This window comes from Parus major, chromosome 2, assembly GCF_001522545.3.
Source record: "Parus major isolate Abel chromosome 2, Parus_major1.1, whole genome shotgun sequence".
Lineage (NCBI taxonomy): Eukaryota > Metazoa > Chordata > Aves > Passeriformes > Paridae > Parus > Parus major.
The window spans coordinates 90,429,049-90,447,444 of NC_031769.1; the positions used below are offsets into that span (position 1 = coordinate 90,429,049).

At 38.9% G+C, this 18,396-nt stretch overlaps 1 protein-coding gene across 1 annotated transcript in view; it reads left to right on the forward strand.

The window, feature by feature from the left end:
• TMEFF1 (transmembrane protein with EGF like and two follistatin like domains 1) overlaps positions 1 to 18,396 on the forward strand; it is a 112,742-nt gene that overhangs the window by 73,804 nt on the left and 20,542 nt on the right. The window contains exons 4-5 of the mRNA XM_015619212.3: positions 2,888 to 2,914; positions 13,636 to 13,732. Of these exons, the coding sequence (XP_015474698.1) occupies positions 2,888 to 2,914; positions 13,636 to 13,732 (124 nt within the window). The remainder of the gene's footprint in view (positions 1 to 2,887; positions 2,915 to 13,635; positions 13,733 to 18,396) is intronic.

Here is an 18,396-nt window from a genome sequence, read left to right on the forward strand (position 1 = left end):
TGAGAGTGAAGCTATTTGCAGAACTAGAAACAAGCACTGGAATTATTCTTTTAGGAGTGGCTTATGGAAGGGTCTGCTCGCTTAAAATTTGTCAGTGGACTGTTCTAAAAGGGGAAGAGATGGCTTCAATCTTCATGCTACTTGGAGTTAAAAGCCATCCCTCCTGAATGAGAGAGGCTACAAGTGGTTTTGGTTTTGGGGAATTTTTTCTGCCTCTGCACCAAAGCAGACCCACAGTACAGAAATGGCTCCTGTTCAGAAAGAACAAGAAAGGATTCTGACTGTAGCTGAGTGCTTACAGCTTTCAGATGCTGTGTCTGATCCAAGTCCTTCTTTGTGTATTTTATTCAGAAACTCCTTATGGATAAAAGCAGCTCACAGCAGAAGCCTGTATATTTGTGTATTAGCATATTTTTATAGAATCATGGAATGCTTTCATTTGGAAGAGACTTTAAAGATAATCCAGTTCCTTCCTCATAGCCCTGGGTAGAGATATCTTACACTACACCAAGTTGTTCAGAGCTCCATCCAGCCTGGCCTTGAACATCTTGAAGGAAAAGGCACCTATTTGGAAAAGGGTGGCTTAAGTAAAGATAGAAGTCATTCACTCCTCTAATTACTGACCAGTGGCTGGGGGAATGCTGTTTGTGCCCAACATCTTCACTTCTTTGCGCATCTTTCTTGACAGATCTTGGTGCATGGAGACAACTTTTGAAAACCCTGAATTCATTAAGGGCCTGAAAAGAGCAGGGTTGCTTGTCCAAGTAAGCTGGAAAAAAAAAAAATGCTACTCTTTTAACCAGAAGCTGCCTGGGAAAATCAAGCCAAGGCTCAGGAAAAGAAAAAAAAAGCAGGAACACCAGCTTAGTTTAGCATGGTTACCCTGGAGACCAGAGTCCTAGCATAGCTCTCAGAAAAAAGTTGAAAATGATACAGTGTTATAGAGGATGACACTTTTTTTTTTTTTAATCCCTTTTGAGAACTGAAAGTCCAGAGAAGTAGCAAAGAATGAATCTATCCTGCTGCTGTGATGTCCTGCCAGGTGGACTTCATGTACATCAAGCCAATGATCTATTGAGAGGGATGGTGTGAGCATCAGCTCCATGATTTACAGGGTGCTTTCCATGTGTGGTACCTGTCCCACATACACAGGATTTAGCCAGAGCCCCTCATGCTGGAGCAGAGCAGCATTTCTCTCCTCAGGGGAAAGGAAAACAGTCAGAGACTGAGAGCTGGAAATAAAGTCACAGAGAAAGTCAAGCTTCTTTGAGACACTTTTCCCTTTGTCTTTCATATGTATTACATGGTGAACTTCCTCATATTTGTATGTCAGCTTCCTCTCTCCCAAAACAGCTTATGACACAATTTGACCACCACAAATAATCCTATATATTAACCCATATAAGTAAATTATGCTCCTTCAAATTTCTCAATGAAGCGATTCTGCATCATAAGGCATATTTCTCAGTGACTCAACAATGTCATTTTTTATGGGATTGCCTTCTTCATCAGTAAAGTGGGTCACTATGGACAGAAAAAGGAACCTTCTGGTTTTTGCATTAATTTCTGTAAGGTTATGAGCTCAGTCTGTTAGGCACCAAATAGCAGTATAGGGGGAAAGAGAGGAAAATTAAGGCGAAAGAAAAACAAATCTCTATTCCTGATACTCCACGTGACAGAAGATTATTTTTAATGTATGAAGTGACCCAGTAACGTGGAATTTCACACTTTCATCCACGCACTAAAGGGAATTATTCTTAGAAATACAGATCCTTAAAGAAAAGCAGGGGAGGGAACTGAGCAAACTGAGGGTTTGGTTTTTCCTCTGATGTGAACAACAATCTCATGTGTGGAAGATTCCCACTCCTCTGTCTGGCCTCCTTCTTCTTTCAGTTTTTAGCAAATAAATTCAGCTGCCTTCTCCATCACCAAAGCAGGCATGAAAGGAGAGGTGTGGGATGAGCAGAATGCGTGCTGTGCTCCTCTCCTCAGCTTCTAGAGAAGCTAATCTAATGGGAATGGGAAACAATTCACTGACAGTAGTTGCCATTCCAGTCTCTCCTCTTCTCCTCCTTTGAGCAAGAAAGACAGAAGTTCTGTGACTCAGCTCATGTGTTTAAGGGCTTGTCTTTAGCACTGTGCTAACTGAAGCCTGTGCAGAGTGCTGCCCACTGGGATGCACATGCAAATCCCTAAACAGATCCATAATGATCTGAAGCAGAGTTACTTGGCCGGGGGTGGTGAAGAAGCTCAAGTCCTGCTGACACTTGAACTGCTAAGGCAAATGGGATCCAGTTGAAAGCTGTCACTCACCAGATGCTAATCCAAGTCAGTCAAATGTCAGTAAAATAACAATGCCATTAGAGCATCTTTATACAAAATGATTGACTCAACTGACAGAAGCTATTTTGCCATTAGATGATTTAAATCAACTTTACTTGGAGGACTGGTTGTCTTCTGGAGGTACTTTTGCAGTCAGGTGACTTATGTATTGAAGTACTCCTTGAAGTACCACTCCCAAGGCTAGAGGGTAAACAGAAATAAACATTCCAAAATCAGACTTTGTTCTCTTCATGTCTTTTGGATTTAACAAATTTTAGTCTCAAACAGTTGAAAAAAGACTAAGAAAGATATTTGGTTTCAATATTGAATAATGCTGTTCCTTGAGTAACATCTCGACACGGAAGAGAGAGACTAGGGCACAGTGAGTTTGGACAAACCATATTAAAGGACGTTATGTGGGATGTTTGTTTTTACAGCTGGCTCATGAAATGTAACATCTGTGTAATGTTTTACAGTGACAAGTTCCTGGACAAACAGCTGCTCTTAGAGCAATATTTTCATTTGGTTTCTTTCTTTTTTTTCTCCCCCTCTGCTTCTTTTTCAGATAATGGCTCTGGGTCAGGAGAAGGAGGTGAGTACCAAACTCCACTTATCTTTTGTTTTGGTCTTTCTTTTAAACTAATGTGTGCCAGTTTTGTACATGTGTTATACATGTGGCTACTCTATAGCACATGAACTGAGGTAAAATTATGGCACTTAAAATAAGCTTTAAGGTTGCAGTGTAACTGGCCCATCTCAGAACAGTACTGGTAGAGGAATAGGTTGTAGTGTACATTTCAGCAATATTGTTTTTTCAGATTTGACCTATATAATTTTTCATTAGTTACCAGAAATGTAGTGCAATATTTAGATCCCTATTTCACCTGTATTTCTCTCCAGAAAATGACCATTCACAATAAATTACTTGCCATTTTTTCCCCCTGCATTTATTTCCTTAATGTCTAAAACATTTAGCTGTTACCTTACATTTGGTCAAGCTTGTTGCCTAAGATATAGAACAATTGCATTATGATATTGATTTATATAAAGTATTTTACTAAAGTATTTTTTGTTCAAAGCTGTATATTCAAAGAGGAGATGTAACACAGCTGGTGGTAGTAGAAGTGTTCCCATCTTTCAACACATCTTAATCCTCTTCCAAGGATTAAATTAAAAAAAAAAATCTTAATTCTATTCTTGATACTAGTAACAAGAATACATATAGAATGAAAAATATGAGACACAGATATATACAAAAACTGTTTTGCTTTTAGGCTTTGGCAGTATTAAGAAGGTGTTTCATTTCATACTGATGGGACTGAGTTTTAAAGTACCATAAATCTTGTATAACTACATGAAAATGTATTTTTGTGGAAAACCATCTATGGCATCACTAAATGTAAATCAATTTAGCTAAATGTAACAGTTAATTTTTCAAAAACCAGGAGCTAGCTCACTCTTTCTTCCTGTAGAGGGGTGAAGGGGGGTGTTTTGCCCCCCCCTTAATAAGCTGCAGTAAATTCCTGGGCTGCTGCTAGCACAGGGCCATTCTCACCTGTGTTTCCTTTGGAGCAGTGTCTGAAGGAACAATTTTCTGCTCAAACACTTCCTCTTCTTACCTCCACAGGTGACTTTTCTGATGCTTTACACTTTTCCCTCAGCTCTGTTTGCTTCTCCTTCCCCCTTTGTTAGCCAGCCTGTTATACCACTATGACTGTCCCTGCAAGCCAGGCTTTTTTTTTCTGGCCTTGATAATGTTATGCAGCAGGAGACAGATAACAGTAATTTAGTCCATGTTTCACTTTTATTTTTAGAACAGTTTTAGAAAAGTTTGAATGCTGTTGAGATTAGTTGGGTTTGAGGTTTATTTTCAGTATTTTCTAACTGCATACAAGAATCCCGGTTAAAGTCCCTTGTAAATGTTACTGTGTTGATCTGGCAGGGACTGGCAGCTGACTGATAGATGTCAGGATTCTTTGGGTAACTTTAAGAGCAGTTTGGAAAAACGTAGGCCAGAACATGCTGTTTTGTTGGCTGCTCACTGAAGAGGTGAAAGGTCCTTGTTCAAATATACCTGTTCCTTGATTTGGAGCAGGAGGCTGAACCCAAAACCTGTGGGGGCAAGAGAGACCCACTTTGTCATTGCTGTTCTTTTTGTTCTTACTTGAAACTTTAATTGAGCCTAGGACAAAGAGTGGGAGGAAAAATTCGTGCTATGGAAATGCTTTGTTAGCTGGGGCTCAGCATGCCACTGCATTTGAATTATTTATGTAAAATAGAATGCCATTGGTTTAAGAGGTTTGATGGTCCCTCAGTACCTTGCAGAAGTAGCTGGTGCATTGTCTTGGGAGGTGGAATATGTAGGTTCAGTTCACTTCAGGCAGAAAGAATTGAATCTGGTTCCTTTGGCCGCAGGTGAGTTTCTGCACTGCCTGGGTAAGAAAGAACAATGTACCCACTCTGTCCTCCAGCAGTTTTGTGACATTAGGCCTTCATTTACTGAGGTTTCTTCTGAGTGCCTTTGGGCCAAGTGAAATGTTCCTTCTTCTGTTCTGTATGAAAACAGTTGGGTTTAGTTCTTAATTTTAGGTTAAGGAAATGGAAAATTAAATAACGAGACATTGAAAATCCTGCTCAACTTTTCTTACATCTAGGCTCTTTGTGACACATGGAATTATTCCTGTCCCTTCCTTGCAGGTGCACCTTCCTTGCTAAACTGGGCACTGGGTAATACTTTTGTGGGACAGCTGGTTAGTCTTCAGCATGTTGAGCCATTTTCTGTGTCTGAAAGCAATCCTTCAAAAAAATGGAATCCACTGCTGCTTTGGTTATTGAACTCTAGTCTGGCTAAAAAGTCAAGGACATTTTGTAATTGGAATTTGTTTTTTTTTCATAATTCAAGTAGCTGTAAAAGTGTTACATGAAAACATTAAAACCTGAAAAGTCTTACTACAAGTTAAGGGAATTCAGAAGCAAAACCAGACTTCTAGAAGAGTGTTGGACCTATTGAGGGTGGAGATGCATTGTTTGGAATCCAAAGAAGAAGAAATGATAGGAACCCAGGCAGAGGGTTTAATCTCGTACTCTTGGATAAGGAAATGGGAACCTAATTCCCTGGGAAATCTCTGTGCCCTGTGGGACAGGTACAGCTGCTGCTTGGAAGCACGAGGAAGTTCAGTGGAAGTGGAAAAATGCAAGAATAAGTGAGAGAGAAGCAGTAAGCAAGCAAACATACTAGCTTAGAGACTTGTGTTTTCTTCCTAGGGTCTGCATTCCTGATGTTAATCACAGAATCAGTGTTTGTTGTGTTTCTCAAACATGCAATTAGCGTGGTTGTGTATGCACCAGTGATGCTTGCACACATGGAATGGATGAGGACAGCTGCTTGTGTGCACTCAGGAGGCATTGCAAATGCTGTGCAGATGCTCTGTTTGCTGGTGGATTTTTAACTTTGAAAGAAAGTACTGGGAAAGCATCCGAGTCGTGCTCTTCAGTTGCCATAGCTCTGCCTGAGACAGACTCCACTGCTGAAATTAGCTGTTGGCCTCATGTTTAGCTAAGATTTGTGCTACTGATTCACACTTTTCTTTTTCATTTTCTGCATTTCATTGCAGAATAATCTCATTAATGATTCTGAAAATTGACTTCATGCAGATTCTACCTCCTACTCCCAAACTGTATGATGTTAATGCATTAAAAATAATGATGTTTCTACATTAAAAAAAAAAGAAAAAAAAGTAGCTTTAGAAGCAAGAAAAAGTCCACAAAAGTCCTCTTCCTCAAACATCATTTCAGACAATATCTTTCCTTAGTAGTTATCATGTGCTACAAGAAAAAAATGCCTAAAGACCATGGAAGTGCTGGTTAACGTTCTCCACAAATCATCTTTACTGTTACAAAGATACTAGATTTTAGGAAAAGAATTAAGAGTGGGAGAATTTTTTCAGTATGCCTGAATGAGGTGAAGCCATATAATTTTTAAGGATGACACAATTGTCTAGTTGCCCTCTGACATTCTGAATGAGCTATTTCCATTTTCTATGCTCTGTTAGCATTGAGCTGTAATAAAATGACCCATTTTTCTAATTTCAGAAGTCTGAAACTTCAATTAGCGTAATAAAAATTGTAGTTATGAAACCAAGCAGTTGGTCACTTGTGGCAATGGGTATCCTGAACCACTTCTAGGAGGAGGATATGATTGTCAATTCAGAAATGAGAGAAATTTCAAAAATCTCAATACTCTGCCATTATGTTTCACCCCTAGAAGGCAATGTCAGAGAGCAGAGACTCAGATTTTTAAAGAGTTGCCTAGCTGGGGTCATGGCTAGGTCATGGGGTCATGAGGATGGTGGGATCCTTTAACTTTGCATCTAAGACCGGGCTTCTTTCTGTATTTTCACATGAATCAGTCTACAATTTCTGTGGTCTGAAGAATGCAGTCATAAAATTAGGCCCTTTGTCTAATCAATATTTTGTTAGACTTTGAGGCAGAACTGGAGGAGGTACAGGCTCAGACTTGTGTTCATCTCTGCCAGTTGTAAATTGCAACACTATTTGACCTGCTGGATGTATTTCCACAGCTAGCAGATTGGGGCACAGAAAATTGTTCTGAGGCTGTCACATGCACATAAAAAAGTAGATTGCCAGCTCACAGCTGTGGTGTTGACTTTGTGATAGAGTAAGGCCTTTGCAAGAATGCGTTGAAAACCATCAGCATTTGTTACATACACCATGAAAGAGCTAACAAATGGTAAAGGCTTTTCAAGCCAGCCTCTCAGAAACAAATCACTCTCCTAGAAGAGACAGGTTCTCTGCACTAGTAATCAACCAACAAGGGCGAGATTTCTAAGTGTCCTACTATGCCCATAACATTAATTTTTAATTCATTTTGTTCAGTGTTTGTCTGTGTACCTGAGCAAAATGCCCTTTTGATATTAAAAAAGTTGTAATGGTAGTTAGACAGATGGCACCCAATCATTTCAGGCTTTTAAACTAAGGAAATAACATGCTTGCAATACATATAGCTAAGTTAATTATTATTAAAATAATTTGTTTTGAATTTCTAATCCCTCTGAAATTTAATAGCTGAAGTATCTTGTGATGAACGTCTAGCAGATTGCATTTAGTAATTAATAAATTGATATACAGTATGTGCTTTTTAGCAGGCTGCCATCTGTTCCTTCCCCTCACTGGGGACAACACTTATCCAGTAATTGTCACACAGTCAGGGTGGAATAAACACACACAATTTAGAGCCTTGAATATTTTCTATTTTAATTTGTAATAGTGCCACTGATTTTTTTTAATGTGTTTTAATATGACTTGCAGAAACTTGATGGTGATTAGCACCCTGGATAGGAGGTAGCATCAGGTCTTTTAGCTATTCCTATAATGGTGTGTGTCTTAGAAAGATTTGAGTGCAGATTCCATCACGTAGCTTGTCACTGCATATCACTTTAGCTTCAAATAGCCCTATTTATTGCTGTCAAGATCCTACTCTATGGAGGTAAAATTAACACTGAAATAAAAAAATCAAGAATTGTTTGTTTTACAGCAAATGTTCATAAAGGCAGAGGCAAAGGCCCTAAATGTTCAGGCATTCTGTTGGTGGATACTTATTCTAAGCAGGTTTTTCGGGGATGCTGGAGCATGCTTGGAAGGATGCTGGAGCCAGAGGCACATAAAGACCAGCTCCTTTTCCTTCTTGCACGGGATATGTAGCAAATGAGGACAGATTTGTCTTACATACCCTGCACAGGGCCTGCAGAAAGGCATCCAGTATGTTCATGAGGTTGTGGGACACCTCCCTTGGCATCTGGTGACTTTCACGTCCTTTGTTTTCTACCATCATCTAGTCATGCTTATTTCCCCTGGTGCTTACTCTGAAGCTGTTGTGTCCTCCTTTGGAGAAAAAGGATTTGCATTTGAAGCGGGGCACCGTAGTGAATGGGTACTCGAGCTCTCTAACTGGAGGTTTCTGCAGTGTGAAAGCTGATCCAGTCTTGCAATATGCCAGCTTTTCCTACCATTTTCCACGGTGTCATATGCACAGAAGCAAACCAGAAGTTCCAGTTCTCAGGCATGTGGAATCCCTAACACCTCACAAGGGCAGTGGTGGTAGGGAGCCTTACAGTGCACGTCCTCACCTCCTTAGCTTATAAGAGTACACATTGTGATTGTCATAAACACTGGGCAAGCCAATCACTTTGGCTGGGCTGTGATTAGGGAACCAATCTTCAAAGTCCCCTCCTGCAGGCACCTCAGTCATAAGCAGACCCAGCACTCTCCCGTCAGGCCTGTAATGCCCGTTCTTGCAAAATCCAATTCCAAAGGCTGGTGCCTTTTCTGAGGCGTGCTTGAAGCAGCAGTGTGTGGTGCACACTGCACATGGAAAGCCACATATAGATCTCTGATGTACCAAGCCAGGCTCTGCTTCTAAGCCAGCTGTGTGGTTGGATAAGAAAGCAGGACTTTGCACACTGCCAAATATTGCCTTTGCGCACGATCCAGCAGCACGGTCAAGAGAATTCAAAGGCATTACTTGCCAAAACTTTGGGAGAGCTAAGGGTAGTGTTGCACTTGCTTTAAATATATACTTACAGACAAAAAAAGAGGATTTTCAGCTTTGTTTCAAATTATGGGAACAATCTCCTTTTTAACTAAGTGCGTCATTAAAGTTGCCCTAAAAGCTAATGGAATGTAGGATAAGTCACTAAGCTCTGGAGTGAATTGCAGTCCTTAATGTGCAGTTCTGTAGACTGTGGTATTTTGAGACGAATTTCCAGTGCTAGCTGTACTGAGGGAATCACAGTCAGAAATCTTTTTCAGATTAGTTGATCCCATAAGATAGAGTAAAAATCATTATGATCCCAAACCAGTTAGGAAGTGGTTTTCAGAGGGGCTTTCCTAGACATTCTATCAATGAATTCTATCTATGAATTCTATCTATACATGGCTACTGAGGAGTTGCAGCTCCCCCCTCTTCCCCACTGGGAACAGTGATAAATACAAATACACAGCATAGCTCCCTTTCCAAGCTATGCCTGAGGGCAGACCAAACTTCACCTTGACACAGATGGATGTTTTTGCTTTAAGCCTGATTGAAAGCCCTCAGCAGAAACCCAGCCACATTACTATTGTAGGAGCACACAAATGAGTTGCTGAGGGAAGCAATTTACTGCTGCCCAATTCCTCTAGAGCTGCTGACCATTGGCAGGCTCCTACCCTGCAGCTCCTAAGATATAACTGGCCGTCTTCTGCAGAGGAATAATGACTCGAGGAGAAGTGTTAGGGAGCATGGCTCAGAGAGACAACTGGGAGTCACTGATCTTGTCTTTATGCCTTGTTTCTTTTGAAGGACAGAGCATTAATGAGGCTCTGCCCTGAAACATGTATGGAAGCTGAAAAGAGAGGGAAAATTAACTTTCACTCGACATCAAATTAATATGTCAAGAACAGAATTAATCAAGATACCAACAAAACCAAGAAGAAGAAATTCTGTAATCATCTATACATCAATATTAGAAGCTTGCATAATAAACAAGAGGTGCCTGAATTGCTCATTTGGGAGCATATTTTGACCTAATTGTTATTACTGAAACCTGCTGGGAAGATCCAATTGATTGGAATATTAAAATTAATGCCTACAACCTATGTAGGAACAATCAAATGTGGGGGAGAAAGGAGAGGGGAGAGGCAATATGTGCAGGGATATATTGCCTATTTGGAGATGTTTACACCAGAGAAATATGCTCTCAAATATTAATGGGTTAACATATTTTAACAGGATACAGGTGTACAGGTCTGCTACCAATTCAGGTTGAAAAACAATATTCATCTACTCTGTATTGGTGAGAAAACCGTGTTTTCTTGAAGGACTTGTATTCTAGTCTCCAGCCAGAACAACGTTCATTTTTGCAGTAGCCAGGAGGGGGCATGAGCAGGACCCAGAAATTATTCTATACCACTTCACATCATTCCTGGGGGCAGGAGAAAGGCAGTCTTTTTCTGGAAGGAATTACTCTTTTCTGGTCAGGGCAGCTTGGCTGCAGTTGGGTTGGGCTCTGCAGTGAGGATTTTAGCATGTGAATCACTCTCTCTTCTGTGAACTTTTGTTATTAATATTGTTGCTGTTACTGTTCATTTTCTTATCTCATTGCTTTCTCCAGTAAATTTTTCTTGCCTTGACCAGTGAGTTTTACCTTTTATACCTCCAATTTACCTCTCCATCCCACCGCATGGGGCAAAGGGGAAGGGAAAGCAGAGCCAGAGAGCAGCACATGATTTGGAGATTTTTGTTGGAGATGCTGAATGGGGGGTACCATTCCTAAACAACCACAGGACATCAGTCTATATTATGTGCAGTGTATAATACTGTTACTACTAGAATATAACACTGCTAGCAGTGAAAGATGCTTCTGAGTATTGTAGGTGACCAATATACATGCTGTCCATCAAGTTCTGATCATGAAAAAAACAAAAGTCACACTTTTTTAAAAACAAACTTAATTTTAAAAGGTAGAGAAAACAATTTTAAGAAGGGGGAGAAGGACACAGAGAGAATTTTACATCAAATAGTATATAGAAGCAATGAACAAGTAGTTGTGGGCTATGATTCTGAAAATGAAAAAGTATTGGGACATTCATAAGGAGCAGAACTACAGCTGAAGAGGAAGAGTGTGTGTATTGCATATGCTTGTGTTACTTCTTTTGTTCCATTGCAAAGCTGAAATGTCAATAGTGCAGTAACAGTGCTCAGTAAAACGTTCTGGTTGCATTTCTAGTCTAGTCAGATAGTATAAATGGGGTATGATAAAATATTTTCCATGCTAGTGGTACCATAGAAGGATATCAAGCACCAAATATTGAATAAGTGATTCGTAATGAGCAGGTTTGCACCTGAAAGCTTTAAAAACGTGTGGTAAAGAATTCTCTAGGCTGTTGATGACTTTTTGTCTCTTTTTCTTCAGTAGAATAATAATAAATAATATACAAATATTTTCAGAAAAAATAAATGTCATGACTGGGAGACAACAGCCTCTCATTCTGGCACCTATGAAAAGCACAGCAGTAAAATAGAAGGTGGAAAAATCAACTGAGTACAAAATTAAGTGAGGGGGAAAAATATTAATGCCAGTCACTATGAGTTCATGGAAAACCTTTACTGAGAAAATTACCATTTTTTAAACTGATTTTTTCAAGAAAGGCATTTGTACAGGAGAACATTTTATTTAAGTGTACCACCACAGAGCCACAGCCTTTCTCAGTGAAATGTGATCTTTAATCTCCCAGAAGTGTAAGGAACTAGAGAGCACAGCATCCACACAGTGCACATCTAACGTGAAAAAGTACTGCAAATCAATAGATCATTAAATGTTAAGGAGTTGGTAGAAAAGGAGTGTGTTTCTAGAGACTGTTCTTGGCCTTGTGACCCCTTCCACTGGTGACCTGGGAGCAAATCAGTCAGCAATGATTTGGTGTGGATGACAGAGAGCAGGTCACTGAGCTAACAGGATGCATAAGCAGGCAGGATTTTAATGTCTGAGGACAGTTATCTGTGGTGAGTCCAGGACCTAGGTAATGTTTCCTTGATGTCAGGAAAACAGCTCACCTGCAGACTGTTGACCCTGAAAAGTATTCATTGGGGAATAAAGTGGATAATAAAGTAAATATGATTGTCAGTGCAGAAAAATGGTCAAAAAGTAATATGACTGTTGGATATTTAAAGTGAAGAATGTTACAAATGGTATTTGGCTTTGATGACAACTTTTCTGGAACAATATGTCCAGTTCTTGTACCTGTAACTCCAGAAGGTGTCAACTTGCTGGCAAAGGGCATCAAGGGTCATAAGGACAGAAAAGGAAGTGCAAGTACCATGAATGAAAGCAGTGCCATATGTTTAACTTATTCAAACTGTAGGGGATCATTTATTAGCATGGAAAAGTGAAATCTGACACTAAAGGACATTTTAAAATGCCAAACGTAGGCATAGGAATGTGGCACCTGAAAAGAAGGAGAAATCAAATAAGATGTGCCTTTGTAACGATAAAAGCAGCAGATGACCTCTACTGCAACTTGATAAGAGTGGTGATAGAATTTGTGCAGCAGGAATTTTGTTTGATAGGTATTAATCTCTGGAAAATGCACAGCATGCTTTAGACAGAGGACGGTTAGCTTGCAGGTCTCACCTGCACTATTCTTCATGAAATCACAGCCCCACAGGTCAGAGGCCAGAGGGAGAGATTCCTTGTAGCCAAGATCTGGGGAAATTAGCAAGAGCTGTTGTGGATTTCTTTTTCCAGTTTGTACTTACAGAATGTAAATTCAGCTGTTTCACTGGTGGTGTTTGATTTACTGTTGCTACAGCACATAAAGCTGCTATGAGGAAAGGAATGGAATCACTTTGATCTCCATCCATCCGGCAGCCTTGTGCAGTCAGCTGTGCACCACCATGATACTGTGATACTTTAAGTGGATCTCGACTCCCTCTGCAGATTTCTGTGGTTCTTTTCCTTCCTTTTAAATACCTAGCTCTCCTTCATCACTTTGTTAAAAATCAAAATTGAGAGTGGCTAACGTTAGTGAAACAGTAAGAGTATAATTTATTTCTCTTGTACTTGGTGAAGACTTTTGATATCCTTGTCAACAGTAAAATTATTGTTGATGTTTTTAGGATCAGAATATTTGAGATGTTGACTTTACTTTTTAGGATACATAGCATTTCTACCAGATTCTTGTTAGGATGACTTTTTTCTTTTATTCCAATAGAACTAAACAAAGTAGTCTGGAAAATACACCACAGCATATGTGACATATGAGCACAGTCTAATCTCATATTGAGGAATCAAAAAGGGGAAAAAAAGCAAGCAGTAACCTTGCATAAGGATATCTGTAATTAAAGACTGTCACTGAAAATAGTATTTAAATCCCCAGTACCTAATATTCAAGGACATCTAAAGGGACTGGGTTTATACATTAACAGTGGCAATTAAGAGTAAATGTGACTGGGATACATGTCAATGCCAGTTATGTGCCTGGTGAAGCGGGAATAAATAAAAATGACTGAAACAAGAATAAAGGAAGAGCCAATCAATGAAGCATTAGTGTTTTCAGGGATGCTTTTCTATCACTGGTACAGTTCTACCAACCTCCAATTGACTGATTTTCAAAAAGGGAGCACTATTAAGGTTAATAGCTTCAGTATATGATAGCTGTATGTTGACAGTATTCCTGGAGGCAAATGGATTTAGGTAAGCAAAAACAGAATTTAATTTGAAAGTCATGATGTCAATTTTCTTTTTTTTTTTTTTTCAGAGTATGAAGGCTCTGGGACAGAAGTTCAGAGAAAACACTCAAAATGTGGAGTTTGCAAATACAGGGCTGAGTGTGATGAAGATGCAGAGAATGTTGGGTATGTAATGTTTTCCTTAACAATATCACTGAACAACAGGGAAGAAATGTTAAAAGTACATGATTATCTGCTCCAGTAATAATGTGTTTGATACATGTCTGTAAAGAACAAACCATCTGCAGTTGCAAAGTAGTAGCAGAAAACAACAGAGAGTTGTACTGGAAAATCTTTAGCTAATATTTTTTAAACAAAGAGCCTTGATTAGTTTTATCCTGCCAACAAAACAACTCAAAAACCAAACAGGAATGCAAAATAAATACTGATTATTCAACCCTGGGATTTTTTTCTGTGTGTTCTCCTTGTTCATAAAGTGTTACATGCAGTTATTTCCATCGGTGCTAACCTTGGACCTAAATGTGAACTGGGCACTTAAGCCAGTCAGATCTTCTGACCTCACTGTGACATTTGATCTCTTACATACACCCAGGGGGAAATGAATGGAAAATATTAATTATTGTCAAAGTTCAAAACAAATTATCAAGAAACAAGAAGCCTTTAAAGACAATCCATAATGCAGAAGCAGATGTACCAAATTTCCTGCTCAAGATACATGGTTATATTACACCCCAGCTTTCCAGGCTCTGTGTGGCTCTCAGAAATGGCAGAGATATCATGAAGGAAAGGGCTTCTTCAGACAGCTCCATAAGGCTTTAAGGGATTTTTAGGCAATTAATAGAAGTCCTATATGCTGATGGGGTTTTGTTTTCCAAAACCTTTGTCCTGGCAGTGGCCACCAGTGTGGAATAAGGTTTACTGGGATCTGGGCTGGTGGCAGTTTTGCGGCTGCAGACACAGTGCATGAAGGTGTTTGAGAGACCTGCAAATGGTACATTTTTGTATCCAGGGAGGGAACAGCATCTCAGACTAACAGTGCTTGAACATCACCAATCAGGGAAAAAAACACTCTCCCTTTTCTTGTCTTCCAGCTGGAATCCATTTAATGTTGAAATATGTCTTAATTGCACAAGGTTTTATTACAGGGTACCAGCATGAAGACATCTCAGGCAGTAAAGCAGCTTAGCACTAATATTCAAGATGTGTATTCAAGATTAAATTGTCGAATACAAGGGAAAACAAAATGGTATTAGTGCTCATGAATTCTAGCATGATACTTCACATTTCATAAAATGCCATAGTACTGAAGCTGGCTTGCTCTTTCCAGGAGAGAGACAAATGAGCTAGAGCTGTTTTTTGTAATACTAATAATCTTTGGAATATTGCCTTGGTCAGCTTCATTTATGACAGGAAAGATGGTATAGATGAGATATATATAAATATGTATATATGTATGTGTGTGTGTGTGTGTGTGTACATATATATATATATATGTTTGCTATATACACTGAGACCTGGTTTTGGGTTTGGAAAATAAATCCTGATTCAGCTTCAGTAAAAGACTGCCTAGTCTTTCTGCACTTGTAGATCTGGTATTCCCACAGCGATATAGTATCTACAAGAAAATTAGGATAAAGCTGAAGAGAGCAGAAGATTTGTTCTCTACATTCTGCTCATATAAAATGAAACCCGTTCACCTCTTCTTGACAACAGGTGAAGAGTGCTCTTTTGCCTGTAAGATTTCTTCAATCAGTCCTCATTAAAGAAATAAGTGGAATCAAGAATTTTTATGTAAAAAATGCTCAAAAGTTAGAAAATATTCCCATGTTGGTTATTTGTAATTTATTGGATAATATTTTTCAATTATATAAAGGAATTTAATATAATTTATTTTTTTTCCCTCTGCCTCTAGCCATTAAAACAGTCCTCAGTGATATTCACTGTTTAGTCACAGATAAATCAGGGTCTGTTAACACAGATTGCCTTCACAAGGCTGATTTTTACAAATCAGCTAAGTTGACAAGTCACAAACTTGCTAAGGGAGAATATAGGAGTTGGCTTATTTTTTTCATAAAACCAAAACAGTTATTTACATATGCATGTAATATTCATATATATATATATATATGTATATATATATATATATATATACACCCTTTATAACTGTTTTAACATCTAATTTTAATTCTCTTTCCTGCTGTTTTTTGGTGTGGGTTTTGACATCATAAAATTACATTGTGACATATAAAGTTACTGGCAACACAAATATCTTTCATTATGCATAAGCATTGCTAGTCTGAATTATCATTTAATTCAAATTTGCACTGGATTACAAACACTAATTTAGAGTAAATCACAGGACACCCTAATTTCATAAAAATATTTTGGTTTGATTTTCCTTTTTAAGGCATAAGAATGGCCACTGAAACTTTTTTGGATAGCATGGTAATGTCTACTGGACCACACAGAAAAAGTTCATTTAGTTCCATTCATGTAGGTTTATTAGGCCTGGACAGCCCTTGTTTGCACCTTGTGATGTTAAGACACTTAATAGAGTGACCCAAGTGATAACAGAAGGCATTTAAAGAAAATTCTGCTCTGTTATAGTAACTGGATGAGTTAGCTGAACTGCCCCCTAATGTTATGTAGATAACCTCAAGCCATATTTATGATACAAACAGTTAACACACAGTCATGAATTTTTTCAACCTCTTTTCCAAGCTGTGCAATCTGAGACTTTACAAACACCAGCTCCTTCTGTTCCAACTGCTCTTGAGAAGCAAAATAGTATCTGTGCAAAATGGCATCTAAGCAAAACACTCCTCATTTACCAATAAGGAAATTAATTTATGGGTAAAATGTTTAGTGAATTGGTGGGAAGGGTGCCACACATGCCACTGCATGTTGAGTGGTTTGAGGTAAATGAGCTGGAATTCATGAGGAACCCCAGGACCTGCCAAAGGCCAGCCACAATGGCTAGGGAGCAGAAAAGGCAAATTTTCTCACAATAATGGAAAAATCCTGTTAAAGACAATTTTATTCCCTGCATAATGTGGTTTCTCCTTTGGGTCTGGAAAGCTATGGGATCCTATGCCAAAAAATGGTAGCACCTGATGCTTTCAGTGAAAACTGTAGGGTGATCCTTGCAACAGAGAAGCAAAAGACCATTTGTCACTTCCTGATTTTTTAGAGTTGAATTTGCTGGTCCTTAGAGTTGTCTAAGCAGGTCCTTTCTTCTCAGAGGTGCACAGTGATATCATGAGGGGAAATAAACACATGTCAAAGCATTGTAAATTTTGGGTTGTCATAATAGACAATGTTTCTACCATGAGGGTGGTTGGACAGTCTAACACCATGTCTGGCATTTCCATTTCCATCCATGGAGATGGTCTGAACTTGATCAGACACAGCCTTGGGACCAACTTGGAGCAGGGGCTGGGGTAGATGATCTCTACACACCCCTTAAACCTAATCTGTGAATCTGTGTAATTACCAAATCTAGGTGCACTTTAACAGCAAATTTAAAGAAGATTGGTTGTACGGAGTTGGGATACATGCTATATAGCAGATTAGTGATGTTAATTTTTTGTTGCTCTTAAATTGTGTTTTCCCCTTTGAAAAAGTCACAGATTGTTAGTTTTCATGCTTGGTGTTAAAGCATTATGGCTATCTCTTGATCAAAAATGGTATCTATGGTTTTATTGTACTAGAGCACACACAGTTTGAAGAAATCAGGCTTTGCATGGGGCTTTAGATTTGTATCTTCATTTTGTTTGATTTCACAGAAACATTATCTATCTAAACCCAAAGTGGTTACTATGCATAGTAAGCTGAATGCAAAAGTATAAACAACTTTATACTTGCCACTGCCTCTATGAAAAACATCAGCTTTGATTCTAGGTGGAGTAGTTGAGACACAGAAATAGTCTGAGGAGATGATTGTCATAAACAGCACACTTGGAAAATTTGTATTCAGCTATATGCAAAATCAATAAATTATTTCTTTATCTAAACTCAGGAAGTAATCAGGCTGAGGAAGCATCACAGAAATATATTTCTCCATATTTTTCTTCTTTTTTCATACAACTTGTAAGTATTTTAAAGAGTTTTTGATCAATCTTTTCAAGGGCATGGACAATCACTTGTGGATGCACTAGTCTTAAATTGCATAAACATATAACATGTCATTTGCCTGAACAGTGATTTTCTGTAGGTCTGAGGTAACAGGATGCAAAGAACAGGATTCACAGGGGTTGAGTGGGACTTTCTTCCCAATAGTGACAAAACTGGAACAGGTTTTATATATGATGGGAAAAGCTGCTGCTTGACACCATTCAGTCATGTCTGCCGTTCTCCTCTGACCATAAAATATCTCTCTGGCCAGAGGCTTCCTCCTCTTTGTTGAAAAGACATTTGTCAATTATGCATAGCATTGCAAAATGTGTGCACAAGAGGTTGGTAGACTTATACTCTTGTGTGAGAAAGTGGCCAGAAACACAAAAACATAGGTAGTATGAATGTGGTTGTGTGTTTTCTGCTGGAATTTTGAATTAGAAATGCAGTCGTGTTGAGAAGTGGACAGCACAAAGCTTGGGGCCATCTAGAGCTGATGGGGTAAATTCTGCAGGTCACCATCACAAATATATATGGCTTGCTCTTGATATACCCTGAGGTATCCAGACTTTTACTGGGCTTTTCAGTTCTACTGACTGCTCATGAGATAAATAGATCATCCTATCAGTACACAATCAAAAGATAGGATCTCTAGAGGGTCTGGGCTCCTGCTCTGCACTGCAACCAGGGATAATTCATTCATGTGAGCTCAAGAA